Raw genomic sequence first — 22,678 nt, 5'->3', positions numbered from 1 at the left:
CTGCATAGACTCCAGTAGTTTATATTTATTGGGTTGCTCCCCTCATAGTGCTCCCATTCCTCTGTGTTCATTTATAACTTCTTTCTTTGTGTTTTGTTGACTTATAAATATTGTTTTTCTCTTCTCCCTAAGTCTTCTGCATAGTTTATTCAGAGCAATGTCCTTTTTGTATGGACATAAGAATACAGTATATGCTATGCTTTTGTAACTTGGGAGTTTATTGACTCTCAGTGATATTTTCCTCCTGGGCATCTGTTCTCTCAACCTAAGCCTTAGCTGCTCTTACTTCCTAGTGCCCCCAAAAGCAGGGTCCGATGAGGGACTGAATGGAACCAGGGCAAGTGGTAAACTATGTGCTACTCTGGCATCCAGAAGGGCATGGCCCAAGTGCCATAATGCTTAACTATAAGTTAAGAGCTTGGTCATGACAGATGTTGTTATGATCCAAAAAGTAATAACTTGATTTGGACCCTGCTAGGGTTAGGAAAGATTAATCTGGCCTGAACTCTGTAGTCTGAGTCTGTGGCAAGATGTTCCCAGGAGACCTGCTCTACAAGCCTCAATGTATCGCTTACTGTGTTCATACAAAAATGGAGCGTTAGCACAGCAGGTAGGGTGTTTGCCTTGCAAGCGGCCAACATGGCCGACCTGAGTTCGATTCCTCCGCCCCTCTCGGAAAGGCCGGCAAGCTACCAAGAGTATCTCGCCCGCACTGCAAAGCCTGGCACGCTACCCATGATGTATTTGATATGCCAAATACAGTAACAGTTGTCACAATGGAGATGTTACTGGGCCTGCTAGAGCAAATCGATGAACACAGGGAGGACAGTGACAATGACAGTGACAGTGATTAAGATGTTGATAGAGTTATTGGACCAAGGAGAAAAACACCTTAGGTATTTTGCCCTTGGGCAGTCAGGAAGGGCTTTGGAATAACCCTAGGTGATGTTTTCACCCTTGAGTCTCGCAGTCAGGAAGGGCTTTCTTATTTGGCTACCAGATTGGGTGCAGCTCCGCCCAGAGTGCTTGGAGGGTTGGAGGGAGGCTGAATCCAGAAAACTGGGACTGAGGAATGAGGGACTGGGAAGGAAGAATTGGAGAGAGATGAAGGAAGAATTGGAGAGAGATGAGAGAGCTGGAGAGATGAGACAGAGAAAGCAGGGTGGCAAGATGGAGTGAGGAGAGACTAGCAAGGGGGACAGATGGAGAAGAATGTAGAAGAATACAGGAGCAGACACGTGGAGAGAGAGAGAGAGAGAGAGAGAGAGAGAGAGAGAGAGAGAGAGAGAGAGAGAGAGAGAGAGAGCCAGGCCTGCAAGATGGAGCACAAAGAGATGAGTGGGAGAGACAGGAATAGACATGAATGAGGGGCAGTGTGAGACTAGAATGAAAGGCGCAGAGAGACTGGGGCAGTCATGTGGGGAGAATGGAATAAACAGCATCTGATCAATCAACCAGCTTGGCCCTCGTTTCATCCGTTGTCTGCCCCATGGCCTGAGCTGCCCTGGCTGCGGGAGCGGCCCAGGTCCATCCGAACACAGGGGCTAGGGAAAGAGCCGTTGGGACCTCCCCCGGCTCTGAGAACATTTCTTAAAAGCAATATTACATTTCCTTGGAGATTATACACATAGTCACACTAAGTTCCATCCATCTATTTGGATTCAAATGGTACAGTTTTACCTCTTTTCCCCCATTTTTTAAATAGGAGAATAGTATTTTATTGAGTACGTATACCACATCTTCTTTATCCTTTCATCTATATATGGCCATGTAGATTGAGTCTATATTTTGGCATCTATTATGAATAATGCTGTTGTAAACCTAGGGTTACAGTTATTTTTTTAGATTAATGCTGTTATTCCTTCAAATAAATGCATAAAAAAACAATGCCTAATCATATTGTATTTTCATTTTCATTTTAAAAATAAATTCTCCCAACATTTTCCATAAAGGCTACACCAATTTAGATTCTTATCAACAGCATACCAGGTATTTTTTTCTGAACATTCTGACAAACGTTTCTTATTTCCAATCTTTTGGCATAAACATTTCTAACTTATGTGCAGTGTGTCTCACTATGGTTTTTTGTTTTTTAGGGGTCACTCCCAGTGTTGTTCAGTGCTTATTTCTGGCTCTACAATCAGAGATCATACTTGGTGGGACTGGGGGATCATATGGGGTGTCAGGGATTGAACCCTAGTCAGCAATGTGCAAGGAAAGTGCCTTACCCAATGTACTATCTCTCTGTCCCTTCATTGTGATTATGATTTGCTTTTATCTGTCTATCTCTTTATGTATTTATCTATCTACCTATCTATACCATCATAACCATATATATATATTTGCATACCAGTTCATCTTTGGATTTTTCTTTTTGAGGGGGAACCTGAAGACCACACCTAGTGGTGCTCAGGAGTTACTCTTGGCTCTGCACTCAGTAATTACTCCTGGCAGTGCTCAAAGGACCATATGGGATGCTGAAGGATCGAACCTGGGTCAGCCGCATGCAAGGGGAATGCCCTACTTGCTGTACTGTCTTCCTGGGCCCATTCTAGTCCATCTTTACATACATTTAAAATTATGTTATACTCAGATTTGGAATTCCATTCCATCTGCACAGGAATGTTTAAAGCTATTTTTCCTTTTCTCATTTGGATTCCCTTCCCATAACATAGATTCTTTATAATTTGTTCAAATAATCCCCATTTGATAAGCATTTGATTTGTTTTTCAGTTATTAGCTATATTATTTTGGAAAAATTTTGAAGTAGGAACAATGTTTAATAGTGGGACTGCATGTTTTAAGGGAATGTACATTAATTTTTTTCTATTTGCAAACTATTCTCTAGAAATAATATTTCAACATTTTATTTATAGATTTTCTTTTGATTTGGTGGCTACAACCAGAGAAACTTTGGGCTGAGGGATTGAACCAGGACACTTAGCTAACTGAGCTTCCTCTCTGAAACCTATTTGCATCTTTTGAAGTTAGCTTCTTAAGAGAACATTTCTTAAGAGAAATATTACATTTCCTAAAAATATTCTTAGCCTCTTTGACCAACATCAGTGTCTCTTCTGCTTTTTCTTCTGTCACCATTTAAATGGGCTTGTGATGGGATCCAGTGGTACCACTATAGTTACTACCATTCATATTTCCCTTTAGTTAAATTAATTAATGCAATAGTTACATTCTAGCCCAGATTCTTTTGCTAGTGTTGTGATTTTTATTCATAGACATTTCCCAAATCTCTTTTTTCTTCAATAGTTTTAGTCAAATTATAGACATTTATGGTGATTTCCTTATGACCTGTTCAGTTTCATTGCTCTGGCTAAACTGAAACTGTTTATCTTATTAAAATTAGCACTTAAAGATATCTTCACTCTTTTTCAAATAGCTGTTTCCTTCCTAGACAATTTTAAACTGTTCTCTTTTAATAGCTACTATTAAAGTGGTCTTTTTTTTACTGACTGTACTCACTGATTCAAATGGTTTCCTGTTAACTGCTGGTTTCTTTCTGAATTGTAAGAGGCAGAATTGGTTTAGAGTTTAGAATTTTGTTTTCATATTTCCTGGCTTTTGTTAGACATTCCTGTGTTAGTATAGCCTCTACTGGACAGTCACCTATACTTCATCCATAGAAGTAACTCCAAACTGAACACAAAACTTAAAAGTTAAAAACTTAAAACACTTAACCACTATAGGGGCTGGAGTGATAGTACAGCAGATAGGGTGTTTGCCTTGCACACGGCCGACCCGGGTTCGATTCCCAGCATCTTATATGGTACCTTGAGCACCGCCAGGAATAATTCCTGAGTGCAGAGCCAGGAATAACCCCTGTGCATTTCCAGGTGTGACACAAAGTAAACAAAGAGATTTTATTTTATTGGGGATGGAGAGATAGTGAAGGAGTTCAATCACTTGCCTTGCATGAGGGCATACCTCTTTTAATCCAGGCATCACATGATCCCTGAACTGTCCTAAGCACCATATGGAAGAAACCCCCCTACCCCCACCCCTGCAAAAGTTTTTTATTCTGTAAATTATACTAAATTAATATATTCCAATTTCAACTTTTCATTATGTACTTAATTATCTGCCATTGTAACTGAACAAAATGTTATTTAATTAAATGCTGCGTATTTTTCTAATAAAATAATTTAACTCATATGACACAATAAACATATTAAAAGACTTCAAAATAGAAGTTCCTTGGTCTTTTAATATTTGAATTAATTTTGAGGCATTTACTTAGTTATCATCCTTGTGTGTTTTCTCTTATTCAGTGTTGACTGATTCAATAATAGTTTTAACTCTATTTGCCTGTGAGTTTAGCAATTATCAGACAATATTGTCACTGATGTCATGAAATCCTCCTGCCTCTTTTTCTAAGATTTGCAACTCAGTTTGTCAATATTTTTATATTGATTTTGTATTGTGTTAGAGGAGTTGAAAAACACAGTCCCATGCATGGGACTGTTTGAATTAGTTTTTGGTTAAACAGTGAGTATTTTTGGTGTTTTGATATTTTAGATAACTTTTTTTTCCTCCGTGTATCTCTTAACTCTAGTGTAGTCTTCTCAAACTTTTTGGGGGGAGAAACCACACTTAGTGGTGCTCAAGTGAGGCCCAACCCCTACTCCGACCCAATGCAGTCATGGTAGGTAGTATGTAATAATTATAATAATTGGTACTTTACATCTTGTTTAAAATTTAAAATCGTTTTTTTACACATTTTTAAAAGGCCTTTGTTGAGCATTAAAAAAAAGATAACTAGTATTTAACTTTCTTTCTTGAAAAAAATTTTATTTCTTTTCATTAAAATGTGAAACTTAAATTGTAAAGCCCCTGATTTTACTTCAGAAACTAATAGTGAAATTGATCAATTATGAATGCCCTGCTTTCTAGGCATTTATAACAATTACTAATGGGGCCTTAGTCTCTTTGAATAATTTCTTCAAAAGCCCTAAGTCACATCTAGTGGGCCCTCCCTTAGTGTTTACTAGACTGCATTTGGAAAAATAGATTTGGGAAATTAGATAATGAATACCAGAATAATGTAGACCTTGTACATAATTTTTTTATTTTTAACTTTTTTTGGGGGGGTTACACCTAACAATGCTCAGGAGTTACTCCTGTCCTGCACTCGAGAATTATTCCTGGTGGAGCTTGGGGTACCATATGGGATATAGGGGAGTAAACCTGGGTTGGGCTGTGTGCTAGGCAAACACCGGACCCACTATAAAATTGCTCAGGCCCCCTCCTGTACATAATTTTTAATCTGAAATTTTTCATTCTTTTTAACTTAAAAAGTCATATTGACCATATTTTAGGAAACTGCCTAAAATGACAAGTCTTTATGTGTTTAAAAGAAGAAAAATTGCACGCTGAAATAGAACACTGACCAATAGTTCAGAGATTATTTAATAAATAGGCTGACTTATACCAAAAAAGAACTTATAGAGAGCAATAGAGAGGATAATTTGTGAGCAAGAAGATGTTCAGTAGGGGCCTCATGGTTTAATAGTAAAGGCCTTGGAATTTCAAGAGGAAAAAGATTCAAAAATCCACTAAGTTTTGAAGAGTGAGTAAAACTAATGAGAATGATTGTGGGAACATAAATCTGACAGGATGGGAAGAATCTCAAAGTATACTGGCAAATACAGACATTGTAAAATTAATGCAAGTGGAAATGAATGTCAGAATAAGAATGGTGGCAACTGTCACTGTCCTCCCGTTGTTCATTGATTTGCTCGAGCGGGCTCAGTAATGACTCCATTGTGACAATTGTTACTGTGTTTGGCATATCAAATACGTCACAGGTAGCTTGCCAGGCTTTGCCTTGCGGGCGAGATACTCTCGGTAGCTTGCCGGGCCCTCTGAGAGGGGCGGAGGAATCAAACTTGGGTTGGCTATGTTGGCCGCTTGCAAGGCAAACGCCCTGCCCGCTGTGCTATGGCTCCAGCCCAAGAATGGTAGCAACAGAATAAAGAAATGGGATGGGACTGGGACACATAATGAGTAGAGTTGATGGTATTTGGCATCAACCTGAAAGTGAACACATGCCTATTAATTATTATGATATTTTCATTCTCAGAAGTTAGAATTTTTTTTTAACTATTAGAAATATCAGAATTGAGTGAATGTATTTAGAAGTGCTGGTAGGCTGAGCTATTTGCCAAAACTCTACCAGTCATCTTTCCTGGTCCTGCCTCCTGACATCATTTCTACCTTGTAATTCAAGAGTACATATCAAGCAATGCCAGTTCTGATTTTTCTTTCCAAGGAAATTAGAAATATTACTTCATGATATCTTTCCTCCTTTCAGTATCAGCAGTTCAAAATTTTGTTAACAATTAAATATACCATAAATAGATGTGGTTTCCAGTTTGCTGCCACTGCCTGGAATCGTGTATCCTCTTTTCTAAAATTACCTTGAAATGTAGCTCAAATAGAAAGTCACTCAAAAGACTGACTGTATAATTGCTACTATAAAGGAAGCTCGTAGAAAGGCCTTTTTTTTTTTGTAATAACTAGTATTTCCTTGTGTTGGACTGTTGTTTTGAAAGTTACAAGCCTTCTCTGCTTCCTCCCAGCCAGGTCTCTAGACAAACTTTATAACTTTGCTGATTGCTCTGGACTCCACCTGATATTTGCTCTAAATGCTCTGCGTCGCAATCCCAATAACTCCTGGAACAGTTCTAGTGCCCTGAGTCTGTTGAAGTACAGTGCCAGCAAAAAGTACAACATTTCTTGGGAACTTGGTAATGGTAAGTAAGGATGTTATTTCCTCTTAATTGACAACATAAAAGTAAAAATAAATTGAGATAAGTCTTGGTCGAATCACTTTTGGTACACTGGTTTAGAAAAAGCAGTCTGATTATTTGCAACTGAGTTCTTCAAATAGTAAAAGATCAGTGGTGAAGGGTAGTAAATTTTTGACTTCATTCGCTTTGCATCAACAGTTGTTTCTAGTTCCCTCATTCTAAATGTGGGGCAAATGCTGTGTGTTATTAGTAATTAGCCATATGCCTATTAAGCTAGGGGAAAACTTGTCAACTTAGGCTGAGCTGTATTTTATAATTTTTGGTTTAAGGACCAATCATCCTAGAAGATAACCCTGAGAACAATTCAAAAGTGTTACTCAGTGGAGACTGCTAAATAGTGTCTGCACTTCTTGAAGGTTGATATTAAATCTCGATAGATTTTTATTCGAAAAGTTTTTTCAGTCCTACATGTCTCTCTTTTGATTGAGATAAGAGCGATAGCACAGCAGGTAGGGCGTTCGCCTTACAAGCGGCCAACATGGCCAACCCGAGTTCGATTCCTTCGCCCCTCTCGGAGAGCCCGGCAAGCTACCGAGAGTATTCGATATGCCAGACACAGTAACAACAAAGTCTCCAATGGAGACGTTACTGGGCCCGCTCGAGCAAATCGACGATCAACGGGAGGGCCTTTACCTTACCTTTACCTTTACACAACTTTGTATGTATGTCTTAAGTTTAAAATTTCAGGTCTCCTCGAAAAATATGTTGCCACAACATACTGTCACACACTGTCCTCCTGTTGTTCATCAATTTGCTCGAGCAGGCCCAATAACATCTCCATTTTGAGACTTGTTGTTACTGTGTTTGGCATATTGAGTACATCACGGGTAGCTTGCCACGCTTTGCCGTGTGGGCGAGATACTCTTGGTAGCTTGCCGAGCTCTCCAAGAGGGGTGGAGGAATCAAACCTGCCTCGGCCGGGCTGGCTGCACGCAAGGCAAATGCCCTAACACTGTGCTAAAAACCCAATATCCCAGTTCATTGGATTCCCCTCCCCACTAGATTTAGGAGACTAAATGAAAATGTCTGTGAATTCAATTAATTACAATCTACAGAGCCTTTTATTTGAGAATATACTTTATTTTTACTTTTATATTTGTTGTGACTTTTTATTGACGTTAATTGCAGTATGACATCAATTTTAAGTATGAATTATTAAAAATCAACATAAATATATGCAATATTAAGTTTTCCACTAAAAGTCCATTTCATCATACAGATTGCCATATTCTTGTCTCCTTTATTCAGATTTACCTGCTTCTTTCCACCTTCTCGTGTCATAGAAATATTTGATCTTAGAACTAACTGCTATTCTTAAACATTTAGAAACCTTTTGTAACTTGTTTACCAACAAAATCTGAATCTGTTGTTTTAGTGTAATGCATTGACCTGACAATAACTTCTTTGTCAAGACACACTGACAAGATTTTGAAGAAAACTTGTTCTAGTTTTCTTGGCTTTGGGTGCTGAATATCCACCCAAAGTGGAGCCTCAGTACATGTGAGGGTAATTCTATATCTCATCTTAAAGTCTGAGTCATGAGTCCAATTGTATGACACCCAGAAAAAAGGCAAGCTATGTAGAGAGGGTGGAGAGAAATGGTAAATCATGGAAGAGAGGATGGATAGACTGAGCACAGACAACCTAGGGTTAAATTTACCCAGTCACCGTAAATGTGGGTATGTGGCATAATGCATTTTATCAGAATCTATTCAGTTGTACAATGCAGAGTAAATCCTAATGGAAAGTATGCACTTTATGAACATGGGATTCATCATGTGTAACAGTTGTACCATACTAAATAAAATGTGAATGAAAAAAGAAAATGTGTATATGTAGAGAGTACAGATGGGTTACATAGAAACTATACTAAGTTTTCAGTTTTTTTGTAAATGTAAATTGTTCTAAAAGTAAAACGTATTAAGTAAAAAAAATATAGCCATGTTGTAAACCTACTTATTGAAACTATGTATATCAGGTTATTTTGCTTGCTATTATAGACAATAAAAAATCAATTAAAATACTATTGGGTAAATGATATGAATAGACATTTCTCCAAAGAAGATTTGTAAATAGCCAATAAGAACATCATATGTAGATGCTTAATATCATTAGCCATCAGGGAAAAGCAAATAAAAACCACAATGAGCTCACATTTCTTATTTACTAGGTTAGCCATAATATTTATATTTCTTAAAAGGGAGAATTAGTACTGCAAACAATGATGTGGAGGAATTGGAATCCTCACAAATTGCTGGTGGGAATTTAAAATGGTTTGACCACTTGCAAAATAATCTGAAAGTTGAACTTTTTGAAAGTTTTTCAAAAAGTTAAGCATAGAGTTATCATATGACTTTTCAATTCCATTCCAAGATATATATTCAAGAGAAGTGAAAACATATATTCACTTAAAACTTATATGAAAACATTAATAGCAGCATGGCTTTTGATAGCTAAATTAATTTTTTTAAATAATGAAAACAACCCAAATATCTTTCAGTTGGTAAATGGTTAGAATCATCACATGTTATTGACAAACGATAGACTATTGATAGACTATTGTTAGACCATAAAAAGCAATAAAGTTCAAGTAGAGTTGACAGCATGAATGATCCTTGAAAATATTGTGCTAAATTAAAGAGCTCAGTAAGAAAAGTATATGATTCTCTATATGAAAGACCCAGAAAGATAGAACCATAGATACTAAAAAAAAAAAAGCTTATTTTTTGTTTTGTTTTTGGACCACACCTGATGATGCCCATACCAAAAAAAAAATGTACAAAAAAGTTGTCTTAGGGAGTGATGGGGGTGAGCAGTGACTTCTAAAAGGCATAATGTTTCTTTTAAGGGTGATGGAAGTGTTTTCAAGTTTACTGTGTGTGGTAAACAGTTAAACCACTTATATCACTTCTTATATATGTTAATTTGCTTAAATGTGTAGTATTAATTTATAGCTCAATACTGCTAGAGAGAATGTCATTGTATGTTTTATCTTAAGGACATATAATTTGCATATTCCTTGCCACAGATTGATGAGAAAAAATTAAAGTTATTTCCCTCGGAGGTTTATTTTATGATTATCAACAATATTGTCATTCTACATGTTTATAGTCTTTAATTTATGTAGCACTTTCCAATTATTTTGTATTTGAAATGAAAAGCACTCAAGTTCCTAGTAAAGCAAATATTATACGGATGACAAAATGGATTTAGAGAGGTAATACAAATCACTAAGGTAGCAGTGATTTCACTTACAGCAGTGTTAAGTCTATGTCAGGAACATTGGACTTCTAACAGAAAATGACATGCTTTTGAAAACTTTCCCTCTTTAATGATTTTAACACGTGATTTATCCTGAAGGATGTTCCATGTGCACTTGAGAAGAGAGGTTTTTGGTTTTTCTTGGGAGTACAGGGAACTGTGTTGGACAACCCTGTGACTATTTAGCCAATATGGTTCTGATGTGTTTCTGTATGAAAGTAGTTAACTAACTGAGAAAAATAGATTAAATCTCATTACAAAAATATAAAAACCAGATAATTGTTTATATAGGAATAAACTTAATAAATGAAGTAAAATGCTTTTACATTAAAAAGTTATAAAATAAATAGAATAAAACAAAAACATGCGAAGGCATTCTGTGTTCATGGATTGAAAGAATTAACATTTCTTGAAATAATCATCTTACCCAAAGCCTTCTATGGACTCAATGAAATCCTTATAAAAATCCAGTGGCATTCTTTAAGGATATATAACAAATATAATTTAATTTGTATGGAACCACAAAAATTCCCAAATAGCTAAAGCAAGTCTGTACTGAAATGCAAATGTCACACTCCAAACTTCAAACTTTACTACAAATCTATAAACATAAAAACAATATGGTATTAGAATCAAAATAGACACACAGAGAATGGAATGAAATTGCAAGCCCAGAATTAAATCCTCGTGAATATGGACAGTTTATTTACAACAGAACAAAGTGTAAAATGGAGTAAGAGAAGTCTCTTCAATAAATGGTGCTGGGAAAACAGCAAAAGAATAAAAATGGACCACTGTCTCACACCATAAATGAAAGTTAACTTAAAATTAATACAAAAGTTTCACATTTTACCCAAAGCCATAAATTACATTGAAATAAAATGGAGACAAAATACTCAATAACATTGACTTTCTTTTTTTTTTTTTAAAGAAGTTTTACTGGATCACCATGAGATAGTTACAAACTTGCATGATTACGTTTCAGTCACACAATGGTCTAGCATCCATCCCTCCACCAGTGCACATTTTCCACCACCATTGTTCCCATCATCCTACCCGCCACCCCTACCCCATCTCACTCCCTGCCTTTGTGGCAGGTACCGTCCTTTTTACTCTCTCTCTCTGATTTGGGGTGTTAAAATATTGACTTTCTTGATGGACTTGGGGAATCAAATATAATGGCAAAGAAAACAAAAGCAAAAATAAAGAAAAGATTGCTACACACTTAAAATAATTTTATCTGTTAAAAATCTTTAAATTTTATTTAAAGCAAGTGGTTCCCTGTCAGATGGCAGAAAATATTCATACACCATATATCTGACAGAGTAATATCCAAATAAAAGGAATTCAAGAAGAAAACTATAAACAAGCTCATTTTTAAAAAACAGGGGCAAGATTTGTGCAGATATATCTCTCCAAAGAAGGTACATAAAATGGAAAAAGAATTTCATAATCACTTATTTTTAGAAAAATTAAAATCAAAATGGCAATGAGATATCATCTAATACCTGTGAGAATGGCCTATGTCACAATGCCAGAAGCAGCTAGTGTTGGTGGGAATGTGAAGAAAAAGGAACTTGATACACTATTGATGAGAATGTAAATTGATCTAACCCCTATGAAAAACAATGAAAATTTCTCAGAATTCTAAAATTTTATCTACCTTGTAATTCAATAATTCTATTCCTAGATATCTATGCAAACACAAAAGCACCAATATCATAAGATATATGCACACCTGTGTTTATTACCATAGCCAAGATATGGAAACAACTCAGATGCCTAATGACAAATGAGTGAATAAATACGTATCTCTCTCTGTCTCTGTCTCTGTCTCTCTCTGTCTCTCTGTCTCTCTCTCTCTCTCTTTCTCTCTCTCTCTCTCACACACACACACACACACACACACATATGCTACTCAACTCTAAGAATTAAAGTCTTGCCTTTTGAGACAATAGGAACGAAACTGGGGGAGTCGTGTTAAGGGAAATACATCAGAAGGAGAAAGACAAATATCATATTAATATATTCATATTTGGGTACGGAAAAGCAATGGCGAAAAATTCAAAAGAAAACAAATCCTTGGACTCTGACCTCAGAGCTGAGCTACCAGAAGGGAAAAAGTGTGAGGAACCAAAATAGGGAAGGGTCCGATGGACAGCAATGGAAGGATATCAGCAGTTAGTGGTTGGTGTGTTGTGGTAATGTGTATTAAGAAGAGGGAAATAATTTTTTATTTATTTACCAATGTGATTTATGAACATTTTCTCTACTTTTTTATGTATGTGTTTTGCCAGATAATTGCTTTTCTTATTTTTTCATCAATATTTTTTATTATTTTTAATTTTATTGATTTCTGCTTGAATTTTTATTTACTTAATATGCTTACTTTGGGATCCCTCCATTATTCTTTTTCTTGTTTCTTGAGGCATGAGATTAGATAATTTGGGGGCATCTGTTCTTCTCTGATTAATGCGTATAGTACTATGAACTTCCCTCTGAGTACAGCTTTTGCTATGTCTTTTAGATTCTGGTAGTTTATTCTTCATTCTCATTTATATCCAGGAATCTATTCTTTTAAATATTTATTTCTCTGCCACAGGAAAACTAGAGGTGCCTAGGACTGGACTCTGTGATCAGGGATTACTCTTAGCAGGGCTCATGGGACCTTATGTGGTAAGGGAATGAAGCCTGAATTAGCTACTTGAAAGACAAATACCTTAGCCACTTCCTTTTAGACCCAATGGTATTTAGAATTGCACTGCTAAACTTCCAAATGTTTGAATTGTTCCTATTCTTCTGTTTGTGGTTTTATTTCTATCTTCAAAGTATTATAATAGGAGAGGATACTTGATATGATGTCCATTGTCTTAATTTTATGGAGACTTTTATTTGTGTGTCCCAGTACCTAGTTTATCCTAGAGAATAACCCACAAGCACTGGAAAACAATGTGTATTCAGGTATTTGGTAATGGAAAGCCCTATAGATGTTTAGTAAGCTGATCTATTTCTTCCAGTTAAGACTGCTATTTTCTTATTTATTCTCTGGTTGATATACTTATTAAGTTACAGTGTGGTGTTAAAATTTTCTAAAACTATTGTGTTGGTATCAGTATTTTTATTCAGACCTGGTGGTAGTTGTTGTACTACCAGCAGACCTGATGAAGAATCACTTTAATGATTCTTCATTTGTTTGGTGCTTATAGGTTAGTGAGTGTTAAGTCTCACTGATGGACCTCTGCCAACTGGTTTCCCTTGTGGGGGCAGGAGGTGGGACAGAGGCCTCTGTGAGACAGGCTGGTCTCCTTGGTACTCCCTCCTAGACTGCTTTCCCTTGTTGGAGATTTGGGTGGATGTCTTTGTAGGGTGTTTATTAGGAAGTTTTGGTTTTTGTATATATATGTTTAAAAGAATGTAAATTTTTCTTTTTTGCAGCTGGCTAGCAAAGTGTCTAGCATTATTCACTTAAATTATTATCCTTCCCTTATTGAATCCTCCTGTGACCTATGTCAAAATCAGTTTGGCAAATATTAATTCCTGTCCTCTTAATTCTGTTCCGCTGATTTTTGTGCTGTCTCTGTTTTTGGTCTGCAGTCTTGATTGCAATAACTTTAGGATATTATAATAAATCTTGACATTGAAAAATAGGTATTTTAACTTTGTTTTTTGTTTTCAAAATTGTTTGTTATCCTGAGTCTTTATATTTTCATGTAAATTTTAGGATCATTTTTATTTGTTAATATTTTCAATAAAGTATTTGAATTTTAATAAACTTTATTCACTTCAACCTATTAATTCGTGGAGGACTGCAGTTGTAACAATACTGAAACTTCCAATCCAAGAGCACAGATTATTTCCATATTTATCTTTCTTCAGGGGCCCTAGAGGGTTGGGCCACACCCAGCAGTGCTCAGGGCTCACTCCTCCCTCTACACTCCATTATAACTTCAGGCAGGTTTTGGGGGAACACATGGGGTACCAGGGGTCAAATCTGGCCAGCTGCAAGCAAGGCAAGCACCTTACCTATTGTACTATGGCTCTGGTCTCTAATGTTTCTCTTATTTATTAGTTCCTCTCAGCAATGTTTTTAAAATTTTCATTATACAAGTTTTGCATTGGTTTTGTTGAATTTATTGCTTAAAAGTTTATTTTATCTAACTGTGAAAGGAATTATTTTCTTTATTTTTGTTGTCTGCATTAGTGCTTTCAAAACAATACTCAATTTTCTGTTTATTTGTTTATAATCCAATGTTGCTGAACTTTTTTTTTTTTCTGTTTTATTTTTTTTTCTTTTTTTATTAGTGAAACACCATGAGGTACAGTTATAGGCTTACAAATTTTGTGCTTGGGTTTCAGTTATGCAATGATCAAGTGCCCATCCCTCCACCAGTGCCCGTCATCCATCACCACGGGTCCCAGCATCCCCCCCATCCCCCCCCGTCCCATCCTGCCTCTGTGGCAGGGTATTCCCCCTTGTTCTCTCTCTCTTCTTTTGGGTATTGTGTTTTGCAAGAGAGGCTTTGAGTGGCAATCATGTTTGGTCTATAGACTACTTTTAGCATGCTTCTCCCACCCTGGGAGGGTCCTCACAACACCCTTCATTTGGTGCTCTCTTCTCTATCTGAGCTTCTTTTCACCTAGAACGTGTGTCTGGCCTTCCATTCATGGAGCAAAATTCCTGGTACTAATCTCAGCCATTCCTGGGTGTTAATCTCCCTTTTTGTTGCTTTATGTTCCCCAGGTGAATGCAATCTTTCTGTGTCTATCCCGCTCTTTCTGACTCATTTCGCTTAACATGATACTTTCCATGTAGTACCACTTGTATGTAAATTTCATAACTTCATCTTTTCTAACAGCTACATAGTGCTCCATTGTGTAAATGTACCAAAGTTTCTTTAACCAGTCATCTGTTCTTGGGCACTCAGGTTTTTTCCAGATTCTGGCTATTGTAAAGAGTGCTGCAATGAACAAACAATTGCAGATGTCACTTCGACTATACCTTTTTGCCTCTCTGGGATATATTCCCAGGAGTGCTATAGCTGGGTCAAATGGCAGATCAAATTCTTATTTTTTGAGTCGTCCATACTGTTTTCCAAAAGGGTTGGACCAGCCGGCATTCCCACCAGCAGTGAAGGAGGGTCCCTTTCTCGCCACATCCGCGCCAGCACCGGTTGCTTTTGTTCTTGTGGATGTGGGCCAGTCTCTGTGGTGTGAAATGATGTCTCATTGTGGTTTTGATCTGCATCTCTCTGATGATTAGTGATGTAGAGCATTTTCTCATGTGCCTTTTTGCCATTCGAATTTTTTCTTTGCGAAAGTTTCTGTTCATTTCCTCACCCCATTTTTTGATGGGGTTGGGTGATTTCTTCTTGTGGAGTTTAACCAGTACCTTGTATATCCTTGATATCAACCCCTTGTCGGATGTGTACTTGGTGAATATCCTTTCCCATTCTGTAGGCTGTCTTTGTATTTTGGTCACTGTTTATTTTGAGGTGCAGAAGCTCCTTAGTTTAAGATAGTCCCATTTGTCTAGCTCTGTTTTCACTTGCTCGGCCAGTGGCGTGACATCTTTGAAGATACCATTAGTTTCAATATCATGGAGAGTTTTGCCGACTTTGTCTTCAATAAACATTATGGATTCTGGTCTGATGTTGAGGTCATAAATCCATTTTGATCTTACTTTTGTGCATGGTGTTAGGCAGAGATCTGAGCCCAATTTTTTGCATGTAGCCGTCCAATTTTGCCAGCACAGTTTATTGAAGAGGCGTTCCCTGCTCCATTTCACTTTTCTTGCCCCCTTATCAAAAATTAGATGATTATATGTTTGGGAGGAAATGTCAGTATATTCAACTCTGTTCCATTGGTCTGCAGCTCTGCTTTTGTTCCAGTACCATGCTGTTTTAATTATTACTGCCTTGTAGTAGAGTCTGAAGTTAGGAAGGTTGATTCCTCCCATTTTCTTTTTCCCAAGAATTGCTTTAGCTATTTGTGGGGGCTTATTGTTCCATATAAATTGCAGGAGTGTTTGCTCCATTTCTTTGAAGAATGTCATGGGTATCCTTATAGGGATTGCATTGAATTTGTACAGTGCTTTGGGAAGTATTGCCATTTTGATGATGTTGATTCTCCCCATCCATGAACAGGGGATATTTTTCCGTTTCCTCGTGTCCTCTTTTATTTCCTGAAGTAGCGTTTTGTAGTTTTCTTTGTACAGGTCCTTTACTTCCTTAGTTAAGCTGATTCCTAGATAATTGATTTTCTGGGGCACAATTGTGAATGGGATTGTTTTCTTGATGTCACTTTCTTCTCTTTCACTATTTGCGTATAGGAATGCCATGGTTTTTTGGGTATTGATTTTATAGCCTGCCACTTTACTATACAAGCCTATTGTTTCTAGGAGTTTCTTGGTAGAGGTTTTAGGGTTCTCTAAGTATAGTATCATGTCATCTGTGAATAGTGAGAGCTTAATTTCTTCTTTCCCTACCTGGATGCCCTTAATATCTTTTTCTTGCCTAATCGCTATTGCAGGTACTTCCAGTACTATATTGAACAGTAGTGGAGAGAGTGGGCATCCTTGTCTCGTCCCTGACCTTAGGGGGAAGGGTCTCAGTTTTTCCCCATTGAGGATGATGTTTGCTGTAGGTTTGTGGTAGATGGCTTTAACTATATTGAGGAAAGTCCCCTGTATCCCCATTTTGGCAAGGGTTTTCATCATGAATGGGTGCTGGATCTTGTCAAAAGCTTTCTCTGCGTCTATTGATATGATCATATGATTTTTATCTTTTCTTTTGTTGATATGATGGATTATGTTGATTGATTTCCGAATATTGAACCATCCTTGCATCCCTGGGATGAATCCCACTTGGTCATGATGTATGATCTTTTTGATGAGTTGTTGTATTCTATTGGCTAGTATTTTGTTGAGAATCTTCGCATCCGTGTTCATCAGGGATATTGGCCTGTAGTTTTCTTTTCTTGCGGTGTCTTTGTTTCCTTTTGGTATTAGAGAGATGCGGGCTTCATAGAAGCTGTTTGGGAGAGTTTCTGTTTATTCAATTTCCTGGAAAAGCTTGAGAAGAATTGGCAATAGGTCCTCTTTAAATGTTTGGAAAAATTTGCTAGTAAATCCGTCTGGGCCTGGGCTTTTGTTTTTGGGAAGACTTTTGATTACAGTTTCAATTTCCTTGATGTGAATAGGTCTATTCAGGTACTCTATATCTTCTTGATTCAGCTTTGAGAGATGGTAGGAATCCAGGAATTTATCCATTTCTTCCAGGTTCTCGTGTTTCGTGGCATACAGACTTTCAAAGTAGTCTCTGATGATCTCTTGAATTTCTTTAGTTTCTGTTGTGATATCCCCATTCTTATTTCTGATTCGATTTATTAGGGTTCTCTCTCTCTCTGTTTGTTTGTGAGTGTTGCTAGTGGTTTATCTATCTTATTTATTTTCTTGAAGAACCAGCTCTTGGTTTCATTGATCTTTCGGATTGTTTCTTTGTTTTCCATGTCGTTGATTTCTGCTCTAAGTTTTATGATCTCTTTCCTCTGCCTGATTTAGGCTCTTTCTGTTGATCCTTTTCTAAGGTCTTGAGCTGTGAGGTCAAATTGTTTATGTGCATCGTTTCTGTCGACTTAAGATATGCTTGCAGAGCTATAAATTTTCCCCTTAATACAGCTTTTGCTGAATCCCATAAGTTCTGGTAGTTTGTGTCTTCATTCTCATTTGTTTCCAGGTATCTTTTGATTTCATCCTTGACTTCGTTCCTGACCCACTCATTGTTCAGCATCGAGTTGTTTAATTTCCAGGTGTTTGATTTGGTTCTCCGTGTCTTTGTGTGATTCACTTCTATCCTCAGTGCATCATGGTCTGAAAAGATGGCTGATACTATTTCTATTTTCTTGATTCTGTTGAGGTATGTTTTGTGTCCTAGCACATGGTCTATTTTGGAAAATGTTCCGTGCGTGCTGGAGAAGAATGTGTATTCTTTCTTTTTGGGGTGTAAAGCCCTGTATAAGTCCATAAGCCCTTTCTCTTCTATTACTTCTTTCAAAGTCAATAATTCCTTGCTGGGTTTTGTTCTTGTTGATCTATCCAGAGGTGATAAGGCGATGTTGAAGTCTCCAAGTACTATTGTGTTGGTAGTGATGTCCTCCTTAAAATCTGTTACCAGTTGTTTTAAATATTTAGCTGTTCCCTCATTAGGTGCGTATACATTTAAGAGTGTGATTTCTTCCTGTTGTACGTATCCCTTGATGAAGAGAAAATAGCCTTCACTGTCCCTTCTAATCTTTTTCAAGGTGAAATTAATGTTGTCGGATACTAGTATGGCCACCCCAGCTTTTTTGAGGGAGTTGTGTGCTTGCAGGATTGTTTTCCATCCTTTGTCTTTGAGTCTGTGTTTGCTCTGGCTGTTGAGGTGAGTTTCTTGTAGGCAGCAGAATGTTGGGTTCTGTCTCTGTATCCATTTTGCCACTCTGTGTCTCTTAACTGGTGAATTTAGACCGTTGACATTGAGAGAGAGAATGGTTATGGGGTTTTGTGTCATCTTTCTTTGCGGGTGTGTTGTGGTTGTAGGGTTTGTCTTTTCTTATAGTAGCCCCTTTAGGCCTTGCTTTAGGTTTGGTTTTGAGTCTATGAAGTTCCTGAGTTGCTGTTTATCTATAAAATAGTGTACCGTTCCTTCGATTTTGAGGGAGAGTTTAGCCGGATAGAGTATTCTTGGGGAAGCATGAGTTTTTTGACTATATCTCGCCACTGCCTTCGGGCTTGTAGGGTTTCCTCTGATAGGTCTGCTGTGAATCTAAGGGATGCTCCTTTGTATGTGATTTCCTTCTTTGCTCTTGCTGCTTGCAGTATTGTGTCTCTATCGGCAGTATCAAGCATTCTAACTATGATATGTCTTGGAGTGTTTTTGTTGGGGTCTCTTTTAGCTGGCACCCTTCGGGCTCCTTGAACCTGAATGGTTGCATTGTGCAGCTCTGGGAAGTTTTCAGCAATGATTTGTTTGACGGTGTTTTTTTCGTTGGGATTGTTTCCCTGAGGTTCAGGTAGTCCCATGATTCTAATATTGTTCCTCTTGGAATCATCTGCTAGGACTCTGATTCTCTGTAGAGCCATTTTGAGGTCCCTTGCCACTGTTTGTTGTTGCGTGTTGGCTTGTTGCAGCTGATCTTTCAGGTCACTGATTCTCTCTTCAGCTGTGGTCATTCTATTTTTAAGAGAAGAAACTGGGTTTCTCATTTCATCTATGGAATCTTTTAATCGTGACATTTCTGCTCTCATTTCTTCTCGTAATTTGTCGATTTTTTCTGTGGTATTACTGGCTGTCTGTCTGACTGTTTCATTGAGTTGATTGAACATCTTGATGACTTCGTACCTGAATTCTATGTCAGAGAGGTCCCTTAGGTGAGCTCTATTGTCGGAATGGTCTAGATTGTTTTCGTTGTTCTCCCCTTGTGTTGGAGATTTTCTTTGTTTCTTCATATTGCTGAGTAGGTTGGGAACTAGATTCCTTGGGGACTAGGTTCCTTAGTATGGGAAAACAACCTGCGGCTGCGTGAGCGTTGGCCCGCCAGAAATTAAGCCACGCCCACTTTGAGGTCACACCCACTTTTGAGGAGGCCACGCCTCTACAGAACCCTGGGTTTGGGATGAGATGGGCGCCACCGTCAGGAGTGAAGAGGGCAGGGCAGACGCTCAAAATTGCTTCTCTTCAGGCATCTCGGGGGACACCTGGGGTCCTGCAGGGAAAGATGGAGGTCCCAGGGTCGCAAGCCAGCAGCTGTGCTGACCTGGATCTAAGATGAGATAGGCGCCGCCGTCAGGAGTGAAGAGGGCAGGGCAGACGCTCAAAACTGCTTCTCTTCAGGCATCTCGGGGGCGTTGCTGAACTTTTTATGTAATATTTTTTTCTAAATATGTGGTAGGCTGGAGCGATAACACAGCGGGTAGGGCGTTTGCCTTGCAAGCAGCCAACATGGCCAACCCGAGTTCGATTCCTCCACCCCGCTCAGAGAGCCTGGCAAGCTACCGAGAGTATCTTGCCCACACGGCAAAGCCTGGCAAGCTACCCATGACATATACAATATGCCAAACACAGTAACAATTGTCACAATGGAGACGTCACTGGGCCCGCTCGAGCATATCGATGAACAACGGGAGGACAGTGACAATGACAGTGAAATATGTGGTAAGCTCTTTAGGATTCTCTGTAGATGAGATTTTTTTTCTGCAAATGATGACAGTTTCAGTTATTTTCTGATCCAGTTGCTTTTTTATTTATTTTCTTTGATTAATTACACTGAAACCTTGTCTTGTTATCAATCTTGGTAGGATTCCAAGATTTTAATATTTCAATATTGAATATTCAATATCAATATTCAAAATCATAATACTTGAATATTTCACTATCAAATAGTAGGGTTTTATGTCTCCTTTGGTTCTTCCAGTGCTGGGGATCAAACTCTGGCCTTGCTTGTGCAAGGCAGGAATTTCACCTCTTAATGCTAATTCTCCAGGATTAAGTACTTAGATTTTTATTAGCCTTGCTGAAATAATCCAATTGGGAGAGGATTAAACAGTAGTATGTAGGATTATGGTAGATATAATCTTAAGGTGAAATAAGTGCTCTTCTATTTATAGTTTGCTTAGTGTATTTATCAGTAATACGTATTGGAATTTTGTCGTATGCTCTCAATTATTTATTTTGCATCTGTTGAGATGATAGGGCTTTTATTTTATTTTTAATCTTTTAAAAATTTATTTATTTATATATATATAAAATAGGGGCTGGAGCGATAGCACAGCGGGTAGGGCGTTTGCCTTGCACGCTGCCAACATGGCCCACCCGAGTTCGATTCCGCCGCCCCTCTTGGAGAGCCCGGCAAGCTACCGAGAGTATTCAATATGCCAGACACGGTAATAACAAAGTCTCCAATGGAGACGTTACTGGGCCCGCTCGAGCAAATTGATGATCAACGGGAGGGCCTTTACTTTACTTTTTACTTATTTTTATAAGGTTGTTCACAGTAATTCACTACATTCAATATTCTTACACCAAATCTACTACCAGCACCTTACCACCATCATTATTTCAAATTTTCCTACTACCACCCAAGACCACCCCAGAGGCAGCTTCTAAATTGTTTATTTGGTATTGCTTGTTAATAATTATCTGCTAAAAATGATCCAAAAAGGTTTCCTTAGAGGAAAGTGTATGAAAATTGTTGAATCTCACCTTGGAGCCATTAAGCCCTTGTATAAGATATTACTAACATGTTATTTTAGGTTGGGCCTTATGTGCTAATATATGTATTTTTTTGATTGAGATAGGTTGCCTTCTACTTTATACCCTATCAAATGTGGTGTGCTACTCTTGGTATATCACTGGTATAGAATGTAAGACGTCGCTCCAGGAATTCTAAAAATTTTAATGGGGCAATGTAGTTGGAATTAAATGCATCTCTATGGCTTGTTGCTCTCTTCTGAGATTTATTTGTGAGTCTCTGAATCTTGGCTGTTAATGAACTTCTATGGCGCCCAGAGGCAGGTCATGGGTATGACAGCCAGGCTCCTGGAAGAACAGGGAGATGGGAGGAAGTGGCCCATTCTCTCTCTGTGAGCTCTGTATAAGCTGGAGATTTTGATCACAAAATGGGCATAACTGACTTTTTCAGCATATTCCGTCTCATATGTGGAGGGCTTTTCCTGAGCCTGTGGAGATGGCCCATGAGCATGGCAGCAATTGAATTCTGGAGGTTTTTGACTGCCGGGGCTCTGTTGGGGTGGGTAGTGGACTCTCCTGCCCTCCTTCGGGGCACCCTGATGAACTCAGCCTGGCTCAGGGTGTGGAGGCATATTTATGGCTTATTGCTCTCTCCTCCAAGATTTATTTGTGAGTCAGGCTTTTTTTAAAACCAATATGGTTTTTATGTTGGATATTGATAATCAATTGTCACATTCCTAGTTTAAATATTACTTGGTCATAGTGTATAATATTCATACTTTTATAGATGAAGTTTGCAAATATTTTGTTGTAGATTTTAAAATCTATGTTTATATAGAATATTTTCTGTTGGGATTTGTGTGTGTGTGTGTGTGTGTGTGTGTGTGTGTGTGTGTGTGTATCTGGCTTTGGTATCAGGGGACTATTGACCTTATAAGTGAATTGAAAAATACTTAGTGGACAATTCTGTGCTGAAGATTAAATCCAGGGTTTCTGCATAGAAAGCATGTGCTCCAGCTATGAAACTCTCTCTCTGGAAATATTTTTAATTATTGTGTATCTTTTTCTATTCAAAATCTATTTAGATTTTCTATTCACTTTGAGTTAATCATTTGTGTGTTATTTTCAATAACTCTGATTTTATCTAAACTTCTAAATTATTTCAAAATGTTGTTCATATTAATTTCTTTTTAAAATATTGTGGCACTGTCATGGTATTTTCATATTTTAATTTTTATAATCTCTTTTTTCCTTGGTCAGTCTAGATTAAAGTTATATCAGTTTTGTTAATCTTTTCAAAGAGCTAATGTTTGTTTCATTGATTTTTACCTATTTTTAAAAATAGTATTAATTGCCACTTGAATTCTT

General features: G+C 37.7%; 1 protein-coding gene across 2 annotated transcripts in view; it reads left to right on the top strand.

The window, feature by feature from the left end:
• HPSE2 (heparanase 2 (inactive)) overlaps nucleotides 1–22,678 on the top strand; it is a 652,320-nt gene that overhangs the window by 372,276 nt on the left and 257,366 nt on the right. The window contains exon 4 of one of the 2 annotated variants that reach the window (XM_056120795.1): nucleotides 6,594–6,767. The exons of the other annotated variant lie outside the window; for it this stretch is intronic. Within the exon in view, the coding sequence (XP_055976770.1) occupies nucleotides 6,594–6,767 (174 nt within the window). The remainder of the gene's footprint in view (nucleotides 1–6,593; nucleotides 6,768–22,678) is intronic. 2 annotated transcript variants of the gene reach the window in all.

This window comes from Sorex fumeus, unplaced genomic scaffold (assembly GCF_029834395.1).
Source record: "Sorex fumeus unplaced genomic scaffold, SorFum_2.1 ptg000043l, whole genome shotgun sequence".
NCBI classification, from domain to species: domain Eukaryota; kingdom Metazoa; phylum Chordata; class Mammalia; order Eulipotyphla; family Soricidae; genus Sorex; species Sorex fumeus.
This window is presented reverse-complemented; position numbering and strand designations above follow the sequence as displayed.